General features: G+C 42.0%; 1 protein-coding gene across 10 annotated transcripts in view; it reads left to right on the forward strand.

Annotated features, from left to right (window-relative positions):
* Positions 1-19,394, forward strand: part of magi1b (membrane associated guanylate kinase, WW and PDZ domain containing 1b) — a 123,272-nt gene that overhangs the window by 37,486 nt on the left and 66,392 nt on the right. For all 10 annotated transcript variants that reach the window (XM_046384565.1, XM_046384566.1, XM_046384567.1 and 7 more), the window contains exon 2: positions 15,612-15,728. In XM_046384565.1, the coding sequence (XP_046240521.1) occupies positions 15,612-15,728 (117 nt within the window). The remainder of the gene's footprint in view (positions 1-15,611; positions 15,729-19,394) is intronic.

The following is a 19,394-nucleotide window of genomic DNA, read 5'->3' on the forward strand; positions in this document are numbered from 1 at the left end:
CTGTCCATTCAGAGACTAAATGAGAGCTGGTGGAGCTTCTGCATGTGTGTGTGTGTGTGTGTGTGTGTGTGTGTGTGTGTAGAGGGCGTTCCTGTCCACTCAGCACATTCCCCCCTGGGTGGTGGGGGCACATCTGTGGCACAATCCCTGCCCTGGCGCCCTGCCAGGCCTCCATGCCTTCCTCCTCTTCCCCCTCAACCTCTTTCCCTTCCTTTGTTTTTGCTCATCCCACCCTCTCTCCCTTTCCTCTTTTACCTTCATCCTCTCAGGCACCTCTCAGTCTTATTTTCTTGCTCTAGCTGAAGTTTGAGAAGTTACATTCTACGTGCAACAAAAGATTTCTTTGTTTTGGTTGAAGTTGGAAGATTAAGATTCCGGTTTGTAATGAAGGCTTTCTGCAAAATGACCCTGATGATGTGATTAGGGTTATCTTTGACTTTAAAAACTCCCTCCAGAGCCAGAGAGAAATCTTTCCACGGATTATTACCCTAACCCCAGCTAAAATCCAAACTCTGTGGAGTGCTCCGTAAATATAGAAGAGTTGATGGCTAAGTGTCCGATTTTTGTGTAGTCGCAGTAACATTGAAATGTGCTAGTTTTGCTGACTTTGTTCTTGTTACAAATGCTAGCCTTATCATATCTATAATTTGGCCCCTTTATTCCTTAATTGCTTTTGTGCTCCAGTTGACCTCCTTCTCTCCCCACATCTTTCCCTCTGGCCTCTTTCTTCCTCTCCTGTCATCCCCACCTGCCTCCATCCACCTCCAGCTAAGCTCCTCTGCCTTTGAAACAGCCATTTACAGAGTTCTATCACCCACTGTGAGTCACAGAGGAAAATCTTTACTCAGGCTGGAGCTCATGAAGCAGCTGAGACCTTGAACTCCATGACTCCTAGAACTCGCAATTCACCAAATTACCGATTTAACAAAATTGTTCTTCTCGATTACTGATGAATGCCTGACAAAAAAAAAAAAAAAAAAAAATCGCTGCTTTGTTGCCGACATCTGCTCTTGACACAGCAGAAGTGGCAACTGCTTGACATGTCAGCATTCCCACATCAATTTCCTTTTACATTTAAGTGTCACGCACATACTCTCCACAAGTCAGCGTTGAATCAGACACCCAAACATGGAGGTTTTACAGGGGATGGTTTGCCTGTGTTTGGCTGTCTGTCTGTGGGGCTTAGCTGTAATGTGAAGCTCGCTGCGTCTTGTCTCTGTGAAGTGGAATTGCTGGGTGGTGTGACTCAGGAGCTGTGGTAAAGCTTGGTAGAGGGAGAGGCAAATAGAGCCAGACCTCAGTCTTGACCTCTGTTATTATCACTTGCGACTGCCACACATACACTCACAAACAAACAAACACATAAGTGTAATAGACTTTGCAAAGAGAAGCGGTTCAGTCATCTGTCTGCATGGAGGGAGTCGTTCTGTTGTCATGAGGTGGATATCGTTTCGCTGTGTGTTTATCGCTTTGTTCTGAGTATTAGTTGTCGCAGTGAAAGATGGAGCTTTTAAGCTTTTTTTTTTTGGTCAGGGTCTATGTGTGGGTGTGTGGGCCAAACGCATAAAACCCTGGTAGATTCATGACTGAAACTGTTCGTGTGGCCAAAGGCAGAAACGTGCATATCCAGGCTTTTCATCAGATTCATAAAGCATGCGCACATTCCTCTTTTATCAGTCTCAGGCATCATGAAGTTGTACACATGTGCACAAACCTGATTTCTGCTCTCACTGCCATAAATTGACATAGAGACTCCCTTATTTTATCATTTGCTTATAAAACATTACAATTTATTAGGCGTGGCGCAGAAATTAATGGCAGGAAGAAGAAGCATTTTTAATCTAATGTGAAACTGACTCGCAGGAGAGGTTGAGAAAAGAAAATCTGTTTTTTGTGGCGTTCTCACTCCTGCAATCACAGTCAAAACAAAAAACGACTGTCTTGCACAAGAAGTCACAAAAACTATCAGTTCTGATATTCAGAGCAAAGGATCCGGTAGAGTCAAGAATAAATGGCTGGACTTCAAATGAGAGGGAGACACGGATGCACAGCGAGAACATGTCAGCTGTTGTTAAACTGGTTTGTGTGGTCGTTACACTCCTACATTCCTTATCAAACAGATAAGTAGCTGTTGGAAAGAATAAGTAAAATAGGAACTCAATTTTCCATATGTTTTGTATTACACATATAACGCTACATCACATTAAGATGTACATCATCAGCTGTCGGAGCTGGCTCATGTGGGAGCTCAGGTTCCTGACAGTAATTAGGTCTTAGCTCAGGAGGGAAGGGAATGCCTTTCTTCTGTGCCACATTCATACGCCATGTTGCAACACAGCACAGGCCTGATTGATCTTGCACACCTTTTCTGGTTGATATAACAATCGGCTTTCAGATATATCAGGCACAGCCATCTTCCCATAAGCGTGCCAATGCTGCGCTCTACACCTGAGTGATCACGGCTGTGCAATATGTTGTAGTGAGTGCGTTGCGCCGTCTGTGGACTAATATAGGAGGGTGAATTGGCAGAAATGCGGGGAGCAGCCACTATTGCCCCATTAGAAAAAGAAGCAGATTAGATTTTAAATTGATCCAAACCTTAATACTAAGCATATACATGGCACAAATATGATCAAGGAGCCATCTCTTGCTGTTTTTCTCCCTGTGCTGCTTTGAGACGATATAAACAAGTCATGTGTTGAGCCACATTTGTCAACACCGTTTGGGTATCATAAATGATTTGGACGTTGACACAATAAATACAAATTCATCCTTCAGTGATGACCTCATTGGGCAGAACAATCTCTAGATATTTGTTCTTGTCTTAAAGTCAAATTGGCGAGGTCCTCCAGCTACCCCAGAGCAGCCATCTTCACACAGGACACAATTCCACACGTGTGCATCTATTTATATTAATCATTTATACATTCTGGCCTCAGTGTTTTAGTGTTATTCCTTTGAGTTTTGATACACTTGCACAACTATGTCGGGCACATGATCATATAAAATGTGAACTGCTGATGGTGATTACTGGCTGCCAATTCCCAGCCAGCTGATCCCCTTTCTGTCTGTCTGTCTGTCTCTCTGCTTGTCTGTCTGTCTGTGTGTGTGTCTGGTGTGTAGGTCTGCTCTGCTCCACTCTCAGCCTCATCCTCATCTTTGGCTGAAATTCTCCCATGGCTCAGTGGCACTTCACTCTGTGCTCCTCTCTGCTCTCACCAGGATGACTGATTCGAATGTGTCACTGCAAAAAATCTGTTAAATCAGTCAGCCTTTTTTTGAAGAAATCCTTAAAATGGCTGGTTTCCAAACTCTTAGTTTTACTTAGAAAAATATTAGGAAGGAAGTAGTGACACACTTTGCTATTATGGAGGACACTGAGAATGTGGAGGCTTTAAAATTCCAAAATATAAAGGAAATACGTATGTATAGTATTTCTCTTCCATAGTAAGCATGAAAGTTCTTCTTTGAGGTACTTTTTCATATTCAGTTTGGCACACAGTGTTTAAAAAGGTCATTGCAACAGTGTGAATGTAGCAGCAGTCTCTATGCTAAGCTAAGCATATGCTGGCTGCAGCTTCACATTAATGGTATCTTCTCATCTCACACTAGGCAAGAAAGTGAAGAAGTGAATTTTTTTTCATCATTCCTTTAAATGAACATGCAATCCGATTGCTCACATTTGAATTATATCCCGATCTTGTATTGTCCACTATTGATCACATAAGAAAGACATTTATTATTTGAAAGCAGAAGAGGGAGGCGATCAGTGTGTCGTCACCACGCTTTGGAAGTAAACCTCTGTGGTGGATTAAGGCTGTGAACTGGCCTCAGATCTGGACCCTCTCCAAACTGAGCCTGTGTTGTAATACGCTGATGGTGAAGGTGTTGAGCGTGCATCTATGTGCATGTAAATTCTTTTTGTTTATGGTTGTGTTCGCTTGTAAAGACTTTGTGACAGCAAGCCGAGCAACCCAGTTACTCACGAAACTCTCTGTCTCTAATTCCCACACAGCTCGTCTTATGGTTCACTGGGCTTCATCTTGCTCATCATGCTACGGTGCAAGGACACTGTGGATAAGTGTAGCTCGTATTTAAGTGTGTGTGGTTGTGCGCTTCTGTTCACAGGCAGTGAACACCCAAGCACATACACGCAGCACATGGCACAATGCATGCATGCAGCCTCACATGGACATATGCACTTGCAAAGCATGAATGCAAAGTATAGGAGTAATTGTGTAGACACTCAAGCTTTTTCCACGTTCATCAAGTTTGTGTGTGTGTGTGTGTATATGTTGGTGGGATATCTTGAATTTAAATGAGATGTGTTTCTTTATATTTATATTTATTCACGTTTTCATTCATACTTATCTGGCCCTGCTGGCTGTAAGTTGTGTGTGCGTGCTGCAGTTTCTGGCCTGGAGTCAGCTGTGAAGGGATGCAGTGCTGGATGAGCGTTGCCTGATGTTGACCCAGAAACGACTGTAGACATAACCAACAGTGACTGCTGCCCTATTAGCCCACAACCCTCAAACACACACAGCGTTGAGTGTGTGTGTGCGCGCTTATGTGTTCATTTGGAGTTTTGCTTCATGTTTTCTTTCAGTGACTCCTCTCTGTGTCAACAGCAGAAAACCTGGTGTGTGTAAATGATGCTTCTGATGACCGAAAAGCAAAGTTTGATCAGATTTCACACAAGATTAACCCACAGGACTGGTGACCATGATGGACGCAGTTGGAAATGGTGTGTGTGTGTGTGTGTGTGTGTGCGTGCGCGCACTTGCATTTTGTGTTTATTTTGTTGTCCTGACAGATATGAGGAGCAGATGTGCCTTTAAGTGTTTCCTTCCCTTTATCTCTATTTATGCTTGTTTCTCATGTTGTGTGGCCATACGTGTGTGTTTGTTCCCATCCTGTTTCTAAAATTAGATCAGTGAGCAGCTGTGGTGTATCTCAGCATTATGTGCATGTGTTGCCAAATGTATTCATCCACATTAGCCGTACGTGTTTGTACGTTCACACAACATCTTGAGTGTGTCTTGAGTCAGCAGGGTGACGGGGGGGGAGTGGGAGTGGGTCAGTCGTGCCCTCTCCAGGCAGAGGAGAGACAGACGGGTGGATGTAGGAGATGACTCGGGGTGGATGTTTGCAGCCCAAAGGGTGTGGCTCATAAGGATTTTATGGATGTTTCAGAGTTACATAAGGAGGGAGGAGGCAAAGAAAAGGGATGGAAGAGAGAATAAGAGATGCAGACTGCAGACCTTGGGATGAAAATGAGAAGACAGCAAGAAATGACAGAAAATAAGGGAAATTTAATTTAGCCGCCTGAGTAGACTTCAAGGATGAGAGGAGCAGTGAAAACGCACTGAAAGGAGGAAAAAACCTAAACTGATGTTTGGCACATTTTCTGCCAGACGCTGAATTTCATCCTGTAACCTTAAGCTCAAACAATTCGTCACTCGGTTAATCAACTTTCATAAAAATAACCAACTCTTTTGATAACTGATTAATTGATCACGACAGGAAGTTGTGATGATCATTTTCCCAATTTTCACATTTTATAGGCAGTTTATTTATTGATTAAGATTAGAAAATGTAAACTTGCTTAAAGTGTTTTATATAGAAGCTTCACAACAATAACGATAATAATGTCTTTAATGCTGACTTGAAAAGTCGATTTTTTTTTTCTTTTTTGTAGATCAACTCAAATTATTCACCAACAGTTATGATATTACAATTCTTATTTAAGGATTTTATTAAGCTAAAATGCCAGACAGTCGGATTCAGCTTCTCAAGTGAGTTTTACTGCTTTTTCTAGTTTGTAACATTTATAACAGAATATTTTTAGTATTGCATTGTCGGTTAAATAAAACTTGCATAATGAAGACAGTATCTGCCGTTCTTGGAAATTGTGATGAGCCTTTAACACTCTTTTCTGATATTTTATAGAATGAACAAACAGATATCAGCATTATTGCACAGGCACACACATACACACTCCTCATCTACTGTCCCTCACACTTCGTGATCCTGAGTGACATATGCCCCCTGGTGGCAGAGTTAATGAGCTTGCCCTGTTTAATCATAGAGAATAACCGACAACTCTTCCCCATGTGGCCAATTAGAATCCAGGAAATGTGTGATGAAGACACAGAGTCCCAACAGCTGGTCGTACAGTTGTAGACAGACAGGAGCAACATGCCTCACTCTGGGTCTCGAATTTGAATACGCTTACACGGCACCTTGCATGTCGGGGGTCGGTGATTTGTCTCCTCTCTTTAATCTTTCACTGATTCTTAATAGCCGCATGTCCCATCTTTGCTCTTCATTCATGCACACCTTTGCTTTCAGCTTGAGGATCTCCTCTGGCTTTAATTTCCCTGTTTTCTCCCCCTGTTGTTTGTTATTCCTCCCTCCCTCACCCTGTCTTGCCCTCCCTCCCCGGCTGTGACCAGTGGTTGGTCTGTCAGTACAGTGTTCGCCCACTGTGGGCCCGGGGTGACTTAGCACACTGCCTCTGATTACACCCCAGCAGTTGCTCATTTATCTTGCTGTGAAATGGAATAGGGGTGGAGAGAGGCCAGAAGATATTATGGTAATACATCTCCACACTGTAAAAGCCTAATAAACTTGGAAATTTTCAGCTTAGTCATACGTTTGTGTAGTCATTTATTTTGCAGCTTGGGAAGAAAGTTGCTGAAGGTCTTTTTCTTGGCTTTTATTTGAGTAAACGTCTTTGCTCTCGATTGCTTTGTTTTACTACTTAACTTTGAACTGTTTATTTTGTCTTGTGTTGGCTGTCCGTGAGCCTGTAGACATGCCCCCACGCTTTTGTCTGTTGTTGCTTGTCATCTTGATGCATAAACGTGCTTTTAAATGACACAATAACATTTAGATTCATACACCATTTTATGTTTAAGGTGGACTTCATTCATAGTTGTATTGTGTCTGAAATGTTGATGTCATCTGGGCTGTTTGGGGTTAAAGGTTGGTCTGGAGTTTGAAAGAAGTGGACATTTATGACACGTTCATTAAGATGCTTTTGAGTTGCATTATGGGAAATGGGTAATGGATAAGTCAGAATTTCTTGGCCTCTGCTCAGAAATATATAGCAGCCAACAGATTTAGACAAAAAATATTTTACTGAAGGACTAAGCTTGCTCTGTTGTTGAAACATTAGTCCTTCTTTAAAGTTTTTTGTATTGCCTAAATCTGTGTGCTCCAGTGTATAACTTGGACCAAATTTCTGAAATCTTTCCTGATACAAGATTGTCCCATTCTGAGAGCATCAGACAGGCTTCCAGTTCGTCCCGAGGTGGATGAGGTGTGTATACAATCGGTGGAATAGCCCTTTAGGATAAGTTCCTTATGTTGAGAGGAAATGGTTTTCTGTTTCATATGCGGGTCTGTCAATGACGGGTCCAGATTATCACGTTTCAAGAAAGACGGCATGTCCTCTCTGTTGCTGTCTTATGGCCTTATTGTCCGTCGTGTTTAAATTATACAGTACTAAATCATGTGAGGAATTCCTCTATTTTCTAAATGCATTTCATGCTTTAATTAAATTTATAGAGGAACTTGCCTTGCAGCTTTTATTTACGGTAGACTTTGTTCTGAAGGCGGGCTTCTCTTTTTGCTGACACGTCTCTTTGTGTCTGAACATGAAGAGCACTTTACTAAATGACATTTGAGGTGTGTGAATGTTGAAGCTTGCAGTGTCCCAGGATCCCAGGATCCCCTTATCAGCATCTGTGTCTCACCTGTAGACTCACTGGGGTCTTGTCTGTCACTTTCTCTCACTGACAGTAAACACAGTCGTTCCTTCTAAAGTCGTCATCCACCGTCGTCCGCCTTTGATCGTTCCCTCTCTTCCTCCATTTCTTTTTCTTACTCTCCCAGTAATTTTCACCACCATCTCTCTCTGTAAAAGTGCTGATCTGTCCTCTTAGCCGGGAGGGACATGTTTTAAATCTGAGAGCCAATCAGCTGACCTGTCACAGGAGACTAATGCTCCCATTGGTCTTGAAATGGCGCCTGTCAATGAGGAGAGATCATGATGGAGCGGTAATTACGTCCAAAATACTCGTGTCCCACTGGCTTTTGCATCAGTCAGTTAATAATCACATCATTAGCCGGGCAAATCTCAGCCTCAGAGAAGGTTTGCATCGAGGAGGTATCTGATTTAGTATTTAGCGGTAATGACAGGTTAATTTGTTTTTCTGCGTTCTGTGAAGATTTAGGTGACTTTATAGCAGTTTGTACTTTCTGTCATATTAGAGTTGAAAATCACATCTACTGCAGTACTTGCTGACAGTAAATGCAAAGCCATCCAGGCTGTCAGTGGATGATGGATCCTCTTGTTCACGACCTCAATCGTAGAGGCTCATACTGTATGTAGAACTTATAGTACTGTGTTGAACACCAACATAAATCATGATGCGGGCGCTGTTTTAATGTTTACAGTGTTGATGTCCTTGACTAGCGGATGCTAATGTTTGCCATATTAGACAGGCACTCGCGTTGCGTAAATAACAGACTTTGCAAGTAACTGAAGGCAAAGAGAAACATGTGAATCCTCAAGTCACATGTCCGCACATGTTGAGACCCGTAAAAAGTCACATGTATGGAGCTCTCAATTAACTGGAAATTGACGCCTCTACTGCAGCCTTCATGCCACTCTGCGTGCTGAAATGAATTCTCTGAGGATTTCTTCTTCCTGTGCGGAGGACAACGATCAATAAGAGCAATCTGGAACATAGTAAACAGGCAAGCAGCTCCAGGACACACCACACAGGATTGAAAGAAAAGGAAGGCATCAGAGATTTAACCCAGACCGTCTCGGATCTTTTTTTTTTAATCTCGAGTCAACAAGGAGCAGATGGCAAAGGATAAGAATTAGTTTTTGTTGTTCCTCCACTGTATTGACAGCACTGCACCAGGTTCTGTGACTTGTGCGTCTCTACAGCTTGACTACAGTGCAAGCCAGCAAAGACGTTGACTTCCTCCTGTATTTCTTTTGTCTGTGGGTAGATAATGGTTTCTGAAGCTAAGTCTACAACAATCTCACAAAAAACTCTTCATAATAGGCCTTGAGTCTTTATTTGCTGTGTTTGTGGAAACAACATCGCTGCTTACCTTGAGAATACACAGTTTTGACTCCATTAAAACCATTCATTTCCATTTTTGTGTCCATCTTTTTGTGAGTATTTTTGAAAATGGCATACATGCATACTTTTCTTATTGCATGTTTTTTTTTCTAAGTAAAATGCAGTACATTGCATTGAGGAGCACATTTATACTGAGAGCTTGTGACTAATCTCGTGACATTGAATTTCCCTCGGGATCTATCTATCTCTCTCTCCATTCCAGTGTTATACATTATCTGTTTCTGCTAGTAAGATCTCACCTTTGTTTTTGTAATATTGTGTTAGTCCAGATGGGGGCAGCAGACCATGACTGGCTGTCACCATCACCACCTTCACCACAGTCTATACTCATCTGGCAGCTGTTGCTATGGATACAGAGCCGGGCCATTGCTGTGATGCAAGCCACATTGAATAGAGGGACATAGGGGGTAGTGTTGAGCTCAGAGACAGGGATGTTCACACACATACACCTGCCTGCTCCGAGAGTATGGAAGACTGGTCTTCTCCAAGTCTCTGCAGTATGGTTTGGGACTTAGCCTCCCTATTCAATGAGCTGCTGGTTATAGTGCTGCTTTGTCACCTACCTACCCCTACCTTCTTTCTTTCTATCTTTTCATTTTCCGTCAGAATCGTCGTGGGTCAGTCATCATACATAATAAACTTTGCTGGTGTCGATAGATCCAGCTATAGTGGTTTAACTGACAGTAATCACCTGGACCTGCACTGAACGAGCTGGATAGAAAATAAGATCCCTAATCTGGTCAAGAGTCAGAGTGATCTCTCTTTGACTTCTCTACATGCCCCTAATCACCCTGACATATGGTTAAGCTCTGATAAGCTGTGATGAAAATGTTAACTGTAAATAGCTGCTCAATTAAATGGTGATTAAACCTGATTAACTGATTAATTGGAGCCATGGATGGACTGCTCACTTAAGAAGTGATTACTTAAGACATGACTTTGGCCAGCCTGTGTATGTCATAGTTACATTTAGTTTGTAGTAGGTTATGTTTGAATAGCGCAGATCCATTTGACTTTAAAGCCCACTTCTTTGCAGTGTCCCACTTTGGAGAAACTAAATTTAACAATAAACAGCCCACTGAAGGAAGGCTTTCTTTCTAATCATAGCCTCTAACTGGCAACATGCCCCTTGATGTTAAAAAAAAGGCAGTTGAACAGAGGAGGAAAAAAAATATATTTGTTACCTTGTATGCCAGACTGTTTGTGTATTCTACATTGATGCAACACTCAGTGGCCAGGCAAACATGGTGGCACTGCCAAATCCGACTTGGCTAAGTGTAAAGCTGGCACCATAGCATATGACTCTGTTCTCTGCTTTGTCACTTAGACTCGTGCTTTGTGTTAAGAGGGTGACTGTGTCTACTGTTACCCAGTGTGTTGCTTTACGTGAAACCACTTCTAGATGCCTCTGCAGTATAACCTTTTCAAATATTGTTATTTATTTATGGGCAGGCTACGCATTTTAATTATCACTGATGTTACCTGTAATTAAAATCTAGTGAACACCACAGTATCAGATGATTGACCTGATTACGCTTGGCAAAAAGGAAGAGAATCACCAAAAACTTTGCAAATGATCCTGATGTGGATATGAATATCTGTATGCAAATTCATGGCAGCCCACTCAGTAGTTGTGGAGACATTTGTCTACAACCACAAATGTCGACCTCCTGGTTTACGTTGTTGAAGTCAGCAGAATTCATATGAATGCCTGCACCAGATTTCATGACAATCTGTCCCATAGTTGTTTTGTGAAATACCAGCAGATATTTCACTAAATCTAAAATGCCAACCTCATGATAGCACCAGAGTAAACCTGGCATCCCCAGAGTCATTTGGTTTCATCCTCTGCGGTACATGGACACATGAAATGGTGGTCTTACTGACTGAAAATGGAACTAGCGCTCTAGGTTGTATTCAGATTTCTGTCCTTTGTGCCAAGGTAAAAAATAAAAGTAATATTTTGCATATGTTATGGACAGCAATTTGAAGATAACACAGGTAGATCTTTCACAAGTAAATGTTCCTCTGGAATTGCACATACAGCATATAAAACTTACTGGGCTTCTTCCAGTAAAAATAATCATGTATAAGACAGAGTAGGTTTGGGCCTCAGTCCAGGTCTTGAATGGACAGCCTCATCTACTTTTCAGCAGTACACCCAGTTGTCAGGTCATACTAAGACATTTATGTAGCATAGATGTGGCTGTGGGCTTTCAACATAAAGCAAGCTATCAGGGCTCTCCACTATGGAAAGACAAGCTCAAGTGGAGTAAGAAGGGCCTGTACAACTATGTGATTCCTGCCATTTCCAAATCAACAGAAATTGGTCAAACCTTTCCTTTCCCACTACTAGCAGGAGGATCGAGTTTCTGGGAAGTTTGGTTTTTCCATGCTGTGAATACAGATGTCGACTGCCAGTGGAGGGTCTGGCACTGCATGTCTGAGCAAGGCCTTGGCTGGCTGATCAGAACTGAGGGGCACAGGGGTGGGCTCAATGGGAGATGCCTGCAAAGTAGTGGAGCTTTTCACATTTCGGCTGTGTCTAAAACTCTTTTGATGTTTTGTCTGGCTTACTCTGATGTTCTCTTTCTGTGTGACAGACTCTGGCTCTCTCTCCCTTTCTCTCTTGCATAAGCCACTTCTCCCCCACTTCCCTTCTGTCATGGATTGCATGTCTCCTTCTCAAAATCTTGCTTGTTTTAGGGGGCTTATTGAAAATCTATAACAGGTGGGCTGTGTTTGAAGGATATGTCTTTTCTAATTATCTGTTTGCGGAGGGATTTGGGTGTGTGGTTGGTGGGCCAAATGTTCTCCCAACCCAGCCCTGCTGCAAGCCTGCTTGCTTGCTATTTGTTGCCTATGAGTTGGATGGAATTCAGATAATCAATTAAACAATGCACAAAGAAAATTAGTATTTGATAGCTGAATAATGTTGACACCAAATTAAGTTAGTAAATGAGACCATGGTGAGGCACCACAAACATGATCCAGTCAATCTCGGAAGAAGTTATGTTAAAAACATCTACATCCATATTGTATTTTAGCTTCAAGTTAGTTCACATCAAAGTCTTCATGAATGGCACAGTGCCCTGCATTGATTTGTCTTTATACACACAGTACCAACCCATTGCGAGGCACCACAGTAGCACTTAATGGGCTTATGGTGTTAACATGCTTGGTTAGAAGAATCTGACTAGCTGCCTTAAAAGCTTAAATGGAGGTGAGTTGTGATCTTCTTGACCTTCTTGCTCATAAGATGGGTGACAGATTGCTGGTGAAGCATTCACAGAACTGATCTCTTAAGATAACGGTCAGCTTTATTTGCACGACAGTTGGACCAACCTCAACCCAATTTGGAGCCAACCAAAAGACTGAAATCCAAACATGAAAGGTTCTCTTAAGGCGAGTGGTTTTTAAAGAGCCAATTATTGTTTTAAGTAATGGACAGGAAATAGAAAAGAAAAAGAAAATGTGGTCGAAAATTATTTGACCTCAGACCAGAAATAACATACCATAATGTCTTGGGGAGCCCCCTCCCATCCCCAAATAATGGCAGCAGACACTTTGAATATGCTAAAGCAAATATTTACCTGTCACCTTCTCTTCCTTTTCTTCTTCTTCATTGCCATGATACACGATTCAGTTATATTCCAGTCTTTGTGAAGGCATTGAGGATATTGTTCAAGGTAGTGTACATTACTGTCTGTTTCAAAAAAAGAGGGCAAGTAATCAGAATATGACTGGAGGAAGAAAGAGGGGTTCACAGTCTGTTACTCTGGCCAAATAGCTTCCTATCATGTCTCAGCCAAGGAACATGAGGTGTTGGTCCCAGTCTGGTCCATGTCAGTAATGGACATCAGTTTAGTTTTTTTTTTTTTCCTTTCAGTCACTCCTGCTTCAAAAACGATATATTGACCAGGTGCTGATCAGTAGACAAGCTGATATTCCGTGTCAGCAATAACAAGGGAAGACAGATAGTGCTATCTACTGAATCGACACATCCCAGAGTGATTACCTTGCTCTCATTCATCAATGTGGTAATCCTTCAGGGCCTGTTCGTTCACACTGCCACAGAAGGATTCCTGCTCATTTTCATTAAAACTTTGTTTTCATCAAGATAAGCTTACACAAAGAGAGAGTGTGCAGAGAACAGAAACTGTATAACTGGATTAAAGCTTATGTAATGGCTCCTTCAGGTGCTGTTGTTTGCTTGCCAGTGATCAACTCAAGGGTTTGAGTTTGACCCATACTAAGGTGTAAAAGACTGAATGTATTGGTTTCTGCTTTACCAGTTTTAATTATTTGATATGTCTCTCAGTTTTATGAGGCTTTTTCCAAAATCTCATGTGTATTCTTTTAACAATTCTAGAAAGAATATATGCAGACAGCCATTTTGGTGACAGTAGAGAGTGTGACTTAAAAGGATACTCTGTAGGGAAACAAGATTAATATATGTTTGTGGTAAAACCCAGGTTTGTGTTTATAAATTTGCCATTTAAATGTGACTTGATATGAGTGTCACCTGTCTGTGTTGACTGAATCTTTAAGCGCTTTCCTTCAGTAATGCTCTTATCTCTTCCTGAATGGTCCCGCCAGCAGATCTTGTTGAGTACTGTCAATGTTTTGGATTTCCCAATGCATAACTCAGACATGGTCACACAGCTAGTTGGGGGCCCATTGCTCTCCAGTAATTGGTGTGTACAAGAGCACAGGGTGTGTGTTAGACTCTCTTCTTGGCCTGAGTGTTGTAACCTGTTGTGAGGATTATCACACAGTGATATGTCTGAATGGAAAAGAGCCAGGAACTGAGTTTCCTCCCAGAAGGAGGGGTGGAGGTGGTGGTGGTGGTGGGGGAGGGAGCTCAACCTTTCCTCACAGACTGTTTACCAAACAGCCACATTGTCTTGGCTATTAGCTATGAGACTAATTATGGTTAATCAAATGTGACACTCATTACTTCAATTAAATATATTTGTAGACATGAGCCTGGATTCACTGAAGTTGTCGTGAGCCATGAGAAGTTTAGTGTAATGAAAGTACAATTAAAACTATGTTGCTTTCTAACAATAAAATACAATTATCATTTGAGATACAGTTGTCAAATCATTTTACAGAAAAATCTAAATTTGAGAGCTTTGCTTTTAAAAATTACATTCATTCCTTATTCAGAGTGCAAAGAAATATCATGTAGGCCTTGGCTTGGAGAACTAATGTTTTAAGACAATACTGTTTGTTGAAAGCATAGCAGCAAATGTTATTAAAATGTAATTTTTTTAAGGCTGGTTTCTGTGGTTGTATGTGGAAATTTTAATTGCAGTATGAGCCTGACAGATTCTAAACCAGACTTAATGTGACAGGCGGGTACGTAGCCATGTGACCATGATTACATTTTTGCATCTCCTCCCCATATGTTACTTCTGTGGATGTGATGAATCTTTGTTCCCATTAATATAAAAAGCAGTCATATCACATCTGTTGGGTGTGCATGTTGTACTTCAGTTGTATTTTTATCATATGAACCTACAATCATTCTGCCAACCCTTGCAGGATGCTCTTCCGTACTATGCTAACAATCTCAATCATCTTATTAAACACACACACACACACACAGGCGCACATGCATACACACTGTTTCCATGGAAACAGGATTCAGGGTCTTTTATGACTGGTTGTTTGCTCAAGACAACTAAAAATGGACTCAGCAGTCATGCAAAGATGGGAGATAAATGACTTGGATAATAAATACTTGAATATGTACTAATATAGACCATGATAAGACAAACATCTTATTGTAGATTGAAGCAGCATTGTTATTGAATATAGATCAAGCCATTGTCATATTCATCAGGTAAATTTTCTCATTCTTCTATATGTGTGGCATCATGATCTCTGCACTTTTTAACTCCTTTGTGTTATGTTGTCATATTGTTTGTGCTGTGCTTCCACACGTAGCTGTTGCCTGTGATGTGGACACTCGCTGTAATGGCCACACACAGACACACATACAGAATCAAGTATACACACACACACACAGGACGCGCTCCAGCCATGTTGCCCTTCAGTAGCCTAATGTGTGTCTGAGGTCCAGATGGCGTGGCGGTGGGAGGGCTGATTCACAGCCTTAGCTATAGTGCTAGCAGTCTTCGTTTTGGCTAGCCCTGGCTGGTTGGAGAAGGAAAGCCTGCAGCCAGCTACCCCTCTGAGTGACAATGGCAAGTGCACAATTCACGGTTATGCACACAGCATCTAGCTTCGCGGTGGATGCGGGATAAACTCACCAGTTTCTTTTTGGGGGAGCCCAACTGTGTGGTCGTTTGACACTTTCCTCTAAATTTCAACAGCGTCGTTTTGACTCTTGGGATGTGCGTATGTCTGCTACCTTTTTTGTAGTTGTTTTGATGCAGTTAACACATGTTTTTGTGTTTGTGTCCACAATAACAGGAAGTAAGCTGAACAAGGACCTGAAACATTATCTGAGCCAGCGCTTCCAGAAATCTTCGCCTGATCACGAACTGCAGCAGACCATCCGAGACAACCTCTACCGTCACGCTGTGCCTTGTGAGTCCATGACCGTCTTATACCTCACTCTGTTGTCCCCTTATCTCATCCTGCTCATGTCCTGGCATTTATACGAGCCATTCTTTCATTTCCCGGCAATACTCTGGCTTTATACACAGTCTTTACACAATGTGTTTGTTGAGTTCATTTATGTTAAGAACATCCTCATGCAAAACAAAAAAGTCCTTTAGGTTAGGTCACTGTCAGCTAATGTCTTAGCTCTAGGTTCAATCAGTTTCATATCCATGTAATGATAAAGTGTTGCTGCCTCACACAGGCTCTTTGGATGGTTATCTATTTAGGCCTGATTATTTCAGTCTAATCTCAGCATGGTTCAGCTTTTCTTTTGTCCAATATTGGTCATGCTGTTACACCCTATCCCCCTTGGAACTAACCTCCTGTTGCAGTTTGATCAGTTTTATAACATATCATCCCTCTTCATCTCAAAATTGACTTTTCCCCTTGCTTCCCAAGCTGATAAAAAGCAGCGAGTTGATACAAAGTTAGCCACCCGCCCCTCCCATCCATCCAGGCGGCATGGCATTTGCTTTACTATGTAAAATCGCCTGATCAGTTAGAGGTAGAGTCTGATGTCTTCACAGTAAAAAGGCTAGTAGTTTTTCATGTCCACAGGATCAATAGCACCAGTAATTACAGGCACTGTGGTTTCATCCAAGTCCCTCTCCTTCTATCGCTAACCAGTATCTCCTTTGCCAGAGCCGGCTGTGTAATCCAGGAAATTGAGGCTTGTGGCTTTTTACTGTTTCTCTCCTAAGTGTTGCAAGGATCCAAAGCCGTTTTGATGTTGTTGCTGTGCAAAAGCTGAAGTTGATATTTGAAGTGATTTATTGTCCTCTGCTAGGAAAAACAACCCTTATCGTTGGTTCTAAGGATGCTGTATTGTAGCAATGGCTCCATAACGCTAGTGTGAGGAATGTGATAACTGTGCAACACCCTCTGTGCTGGTGGTGGGCAGATAAAACAGAAAGATGGTTAGACTGATGAGTGATTCATTGTCTTGCATTGTCCAACTGGCTTTGGACACGGCAAGCCTCACTTATGAACATGGAAAGAGGAGTGAAGAGACAAAACAAGTAGATCAGAGGTGCAACTGCAGAAATCACTTGTAGTTCCATGCAGCATCTTTTTCTATACTTCTTTTACACCATTTTAATATTGACCAAATGAAAGTATTTGCAGTTCTGGTGAGATAGCCGCATGTTATTTACTTGTGTCTATAAAGACCACAAGTGTACATTGGACATCATTTTTTCCTTTAGAAGATAAATGCATATTTGGAGTGCTGAATGCAAAAATAGCTTATCTTTTGCTAATTATATTTTCACTTTTCCCATTGTAATACAACAAAATCTTAGCCGTTTCAGACTTGAAAGGGAGTGCCTCTCATTTCCTGAAACCCATGCTTTTCAATCTGTTGACTTTTCAGTTGTTTCATTCACAGCCCTCTTCACACAAATTCCTATCTATATTCAGGAGGCTTGTTTAAGGTACTTTATCTGCATTACCTCCACCACCATATGTCAGCCAGACACTGGTGGATGGTGGGGGTCTGGCCATAATGGCCATTTTAATCACTGAGTGTTCCATGGCACAGCAGTAAAAATCCTGGTGTTGTTAGAAGTAAACAAAGCTTGAAGGTGTTCCCCAGGCCACATGTTTTATGGGACTGTAAAGCTTTTGTTGTCTGCAATTTCTGCAGCTTAATATTTTCCTTTTGTATTATGAGAGGTCAGGTTACAGTGGACACAGTCCATCAATCATGAACCAACACATCAACTGTAGCCTACAGAAAAGCATACAATTACCAATATGTAGTGTTAGTGTGTAAGTGAGATGGATTTACTGTGCCTGATTTGGCCAGTGATTGTGAGAGGTCAGTGTGTGTCCGTGTTGACGTATGTCCAAAGGTTGTTCAAAGCGCTGTCCATGTCCATCTGCATGTGTAGGTGTAAGTGTGATTAATGCACAGAAAACAGGTGGAGAAGCAGATGGAGAAGTATGGCTGATTTTGGGGGCCTTTCTTTTCAGACTAAATGATAACTGAGCTCAACCAACCTTACTGTTCATTCATGTGACTTCTTCTAGTACGTAATATTATAAACAAAAGTCTCAATCTGTCTTTTTCACTATATTAGCATGCTCATCATAATTCAAAGCCATTTCTTTTCAAAAAGGACACAAAATAAATCCAGAACAAATACAAAAATATTTCAGTCTTAATAATCCATGCAACACTTCCTGTTCTCTTTAGTCCTGACAAAACTGGTTTTCATTCATTCAGATTGTCATTAAAATAATTTAATTGAGGAACTATATTTTACACAAAGTAAAGGGAAGAAAGAAGCTAAAAGTCAGAGAATTAGCAGCCGCAATATAAAACTACATTGGATATTTAGCACTAATAGGGCAGTGAAGTTCAGCAGTCTTGTCCACCTTCAGGTCGTTCTCTCAAGATGACATTAACTAATCTCAAAACTCACATCTCCAAAGAGTCAGTTGTTCCCTTAGCCCTGATAAAACTTGAAGCACAGCACTCTCGCCCTCCCCCATCTGCTGAGCCGTCCGCCAGCTTCCCTTTTGGTTACCCGCTCGGCATTCCCAATGTTCCATTATCCCCACCAACCCTCCACTCCCTCTATCCTGCTCTCATTCCTGCCCCCCCCCCCAGCTCATGACAGAGCTCCCTCTTGTCTTCTTGCTGCCACTGCTGCTCCCTTTCTCCCTCTGTATCGCTCTACCTCTTTCTCTCTCATTTTTCTTGCCAGTTCATCGGAGCAGTAGCAAGAAGAATAAGGAGACGATCGCTCCGTTTGGTTTTTCACCTGATTTTACCGCTCAGCATTCTGTGTCAGCAAGCCTTTAAAAAGGGAGCTCTGGTGTCTCCTGCATCTAGGCAAGTAGGAGTACTGTCTTCTGTGGCTGTTGGGATGCTGATCACTCGGTGTTTGCTTCTCAAATGAGCGAGGTTTACAGAGGCTAGTGTTCACGTGCGTGTGTGATGAATTGCGGGGCTAGCAGCACAGACGATTGGATGGCCCATATATAGGCTAAGAGGGCGGCTCAGGGGGAGGTGGGGGCTCAAACTGCTGGGATGGAAGTGGGGGTGGGGTGGAGTTTGGGTGTGGGAGGGGGGCAAGAATGGGGGATGGGAGGAGAGGAGGGAGAGACAGAGGGAATGGAGGGATGCTAAAACACTGGCTCTAGCTAACCGGTCAAGCTAACATAAACATATTGTATGTACTCACATGACTTGTGGTTGTCTGGGTCTTGGCTGCTTTGGTCAGGTTTCCTGTCTGTAAGGGTCTACAGTGTACACAAAAGCAGGCTTTCTGGCTTTGGTGAGTTTCAAGATTGCATTCACAGATGCAATCGCATTGTGTCACCTGAACAAAGAAATGCTCTCACTCGCAGTGGCATTCCTAAACAGCAGCAGGCGGCAAATCAAGATATGGAAAAGAAAGCTGAGAGAGATGTAGAACGGAACTTCAGGCTTTGTTGACTTTTATCTCACAAGAGGAGGATGTATGTCAGTCAAGTACTGTGTGTGTGTTGTTTGACATGAATTACAGGTGTTGTTTTGGTCATGGTTAAGTAAACACATTTGAACACGTCTTTCCAATGACAGATCCTTCCTGTTTTACCAGT

Source organism: Scatophagus argus, chromosome 3 (assembly GCF_020382885.2).
Source record: "Scatophagus argus isolate fScaArg1 chromosome 3, fScaArg1.pri, whole genome shotgun sequence".
In the NCBI taxonomy this organism is placed as follows: Eukaryota; Metazoa; Chordata; class Actinopteri; family Scatophagidae; genus Scatophagus; species Scatophagus argus.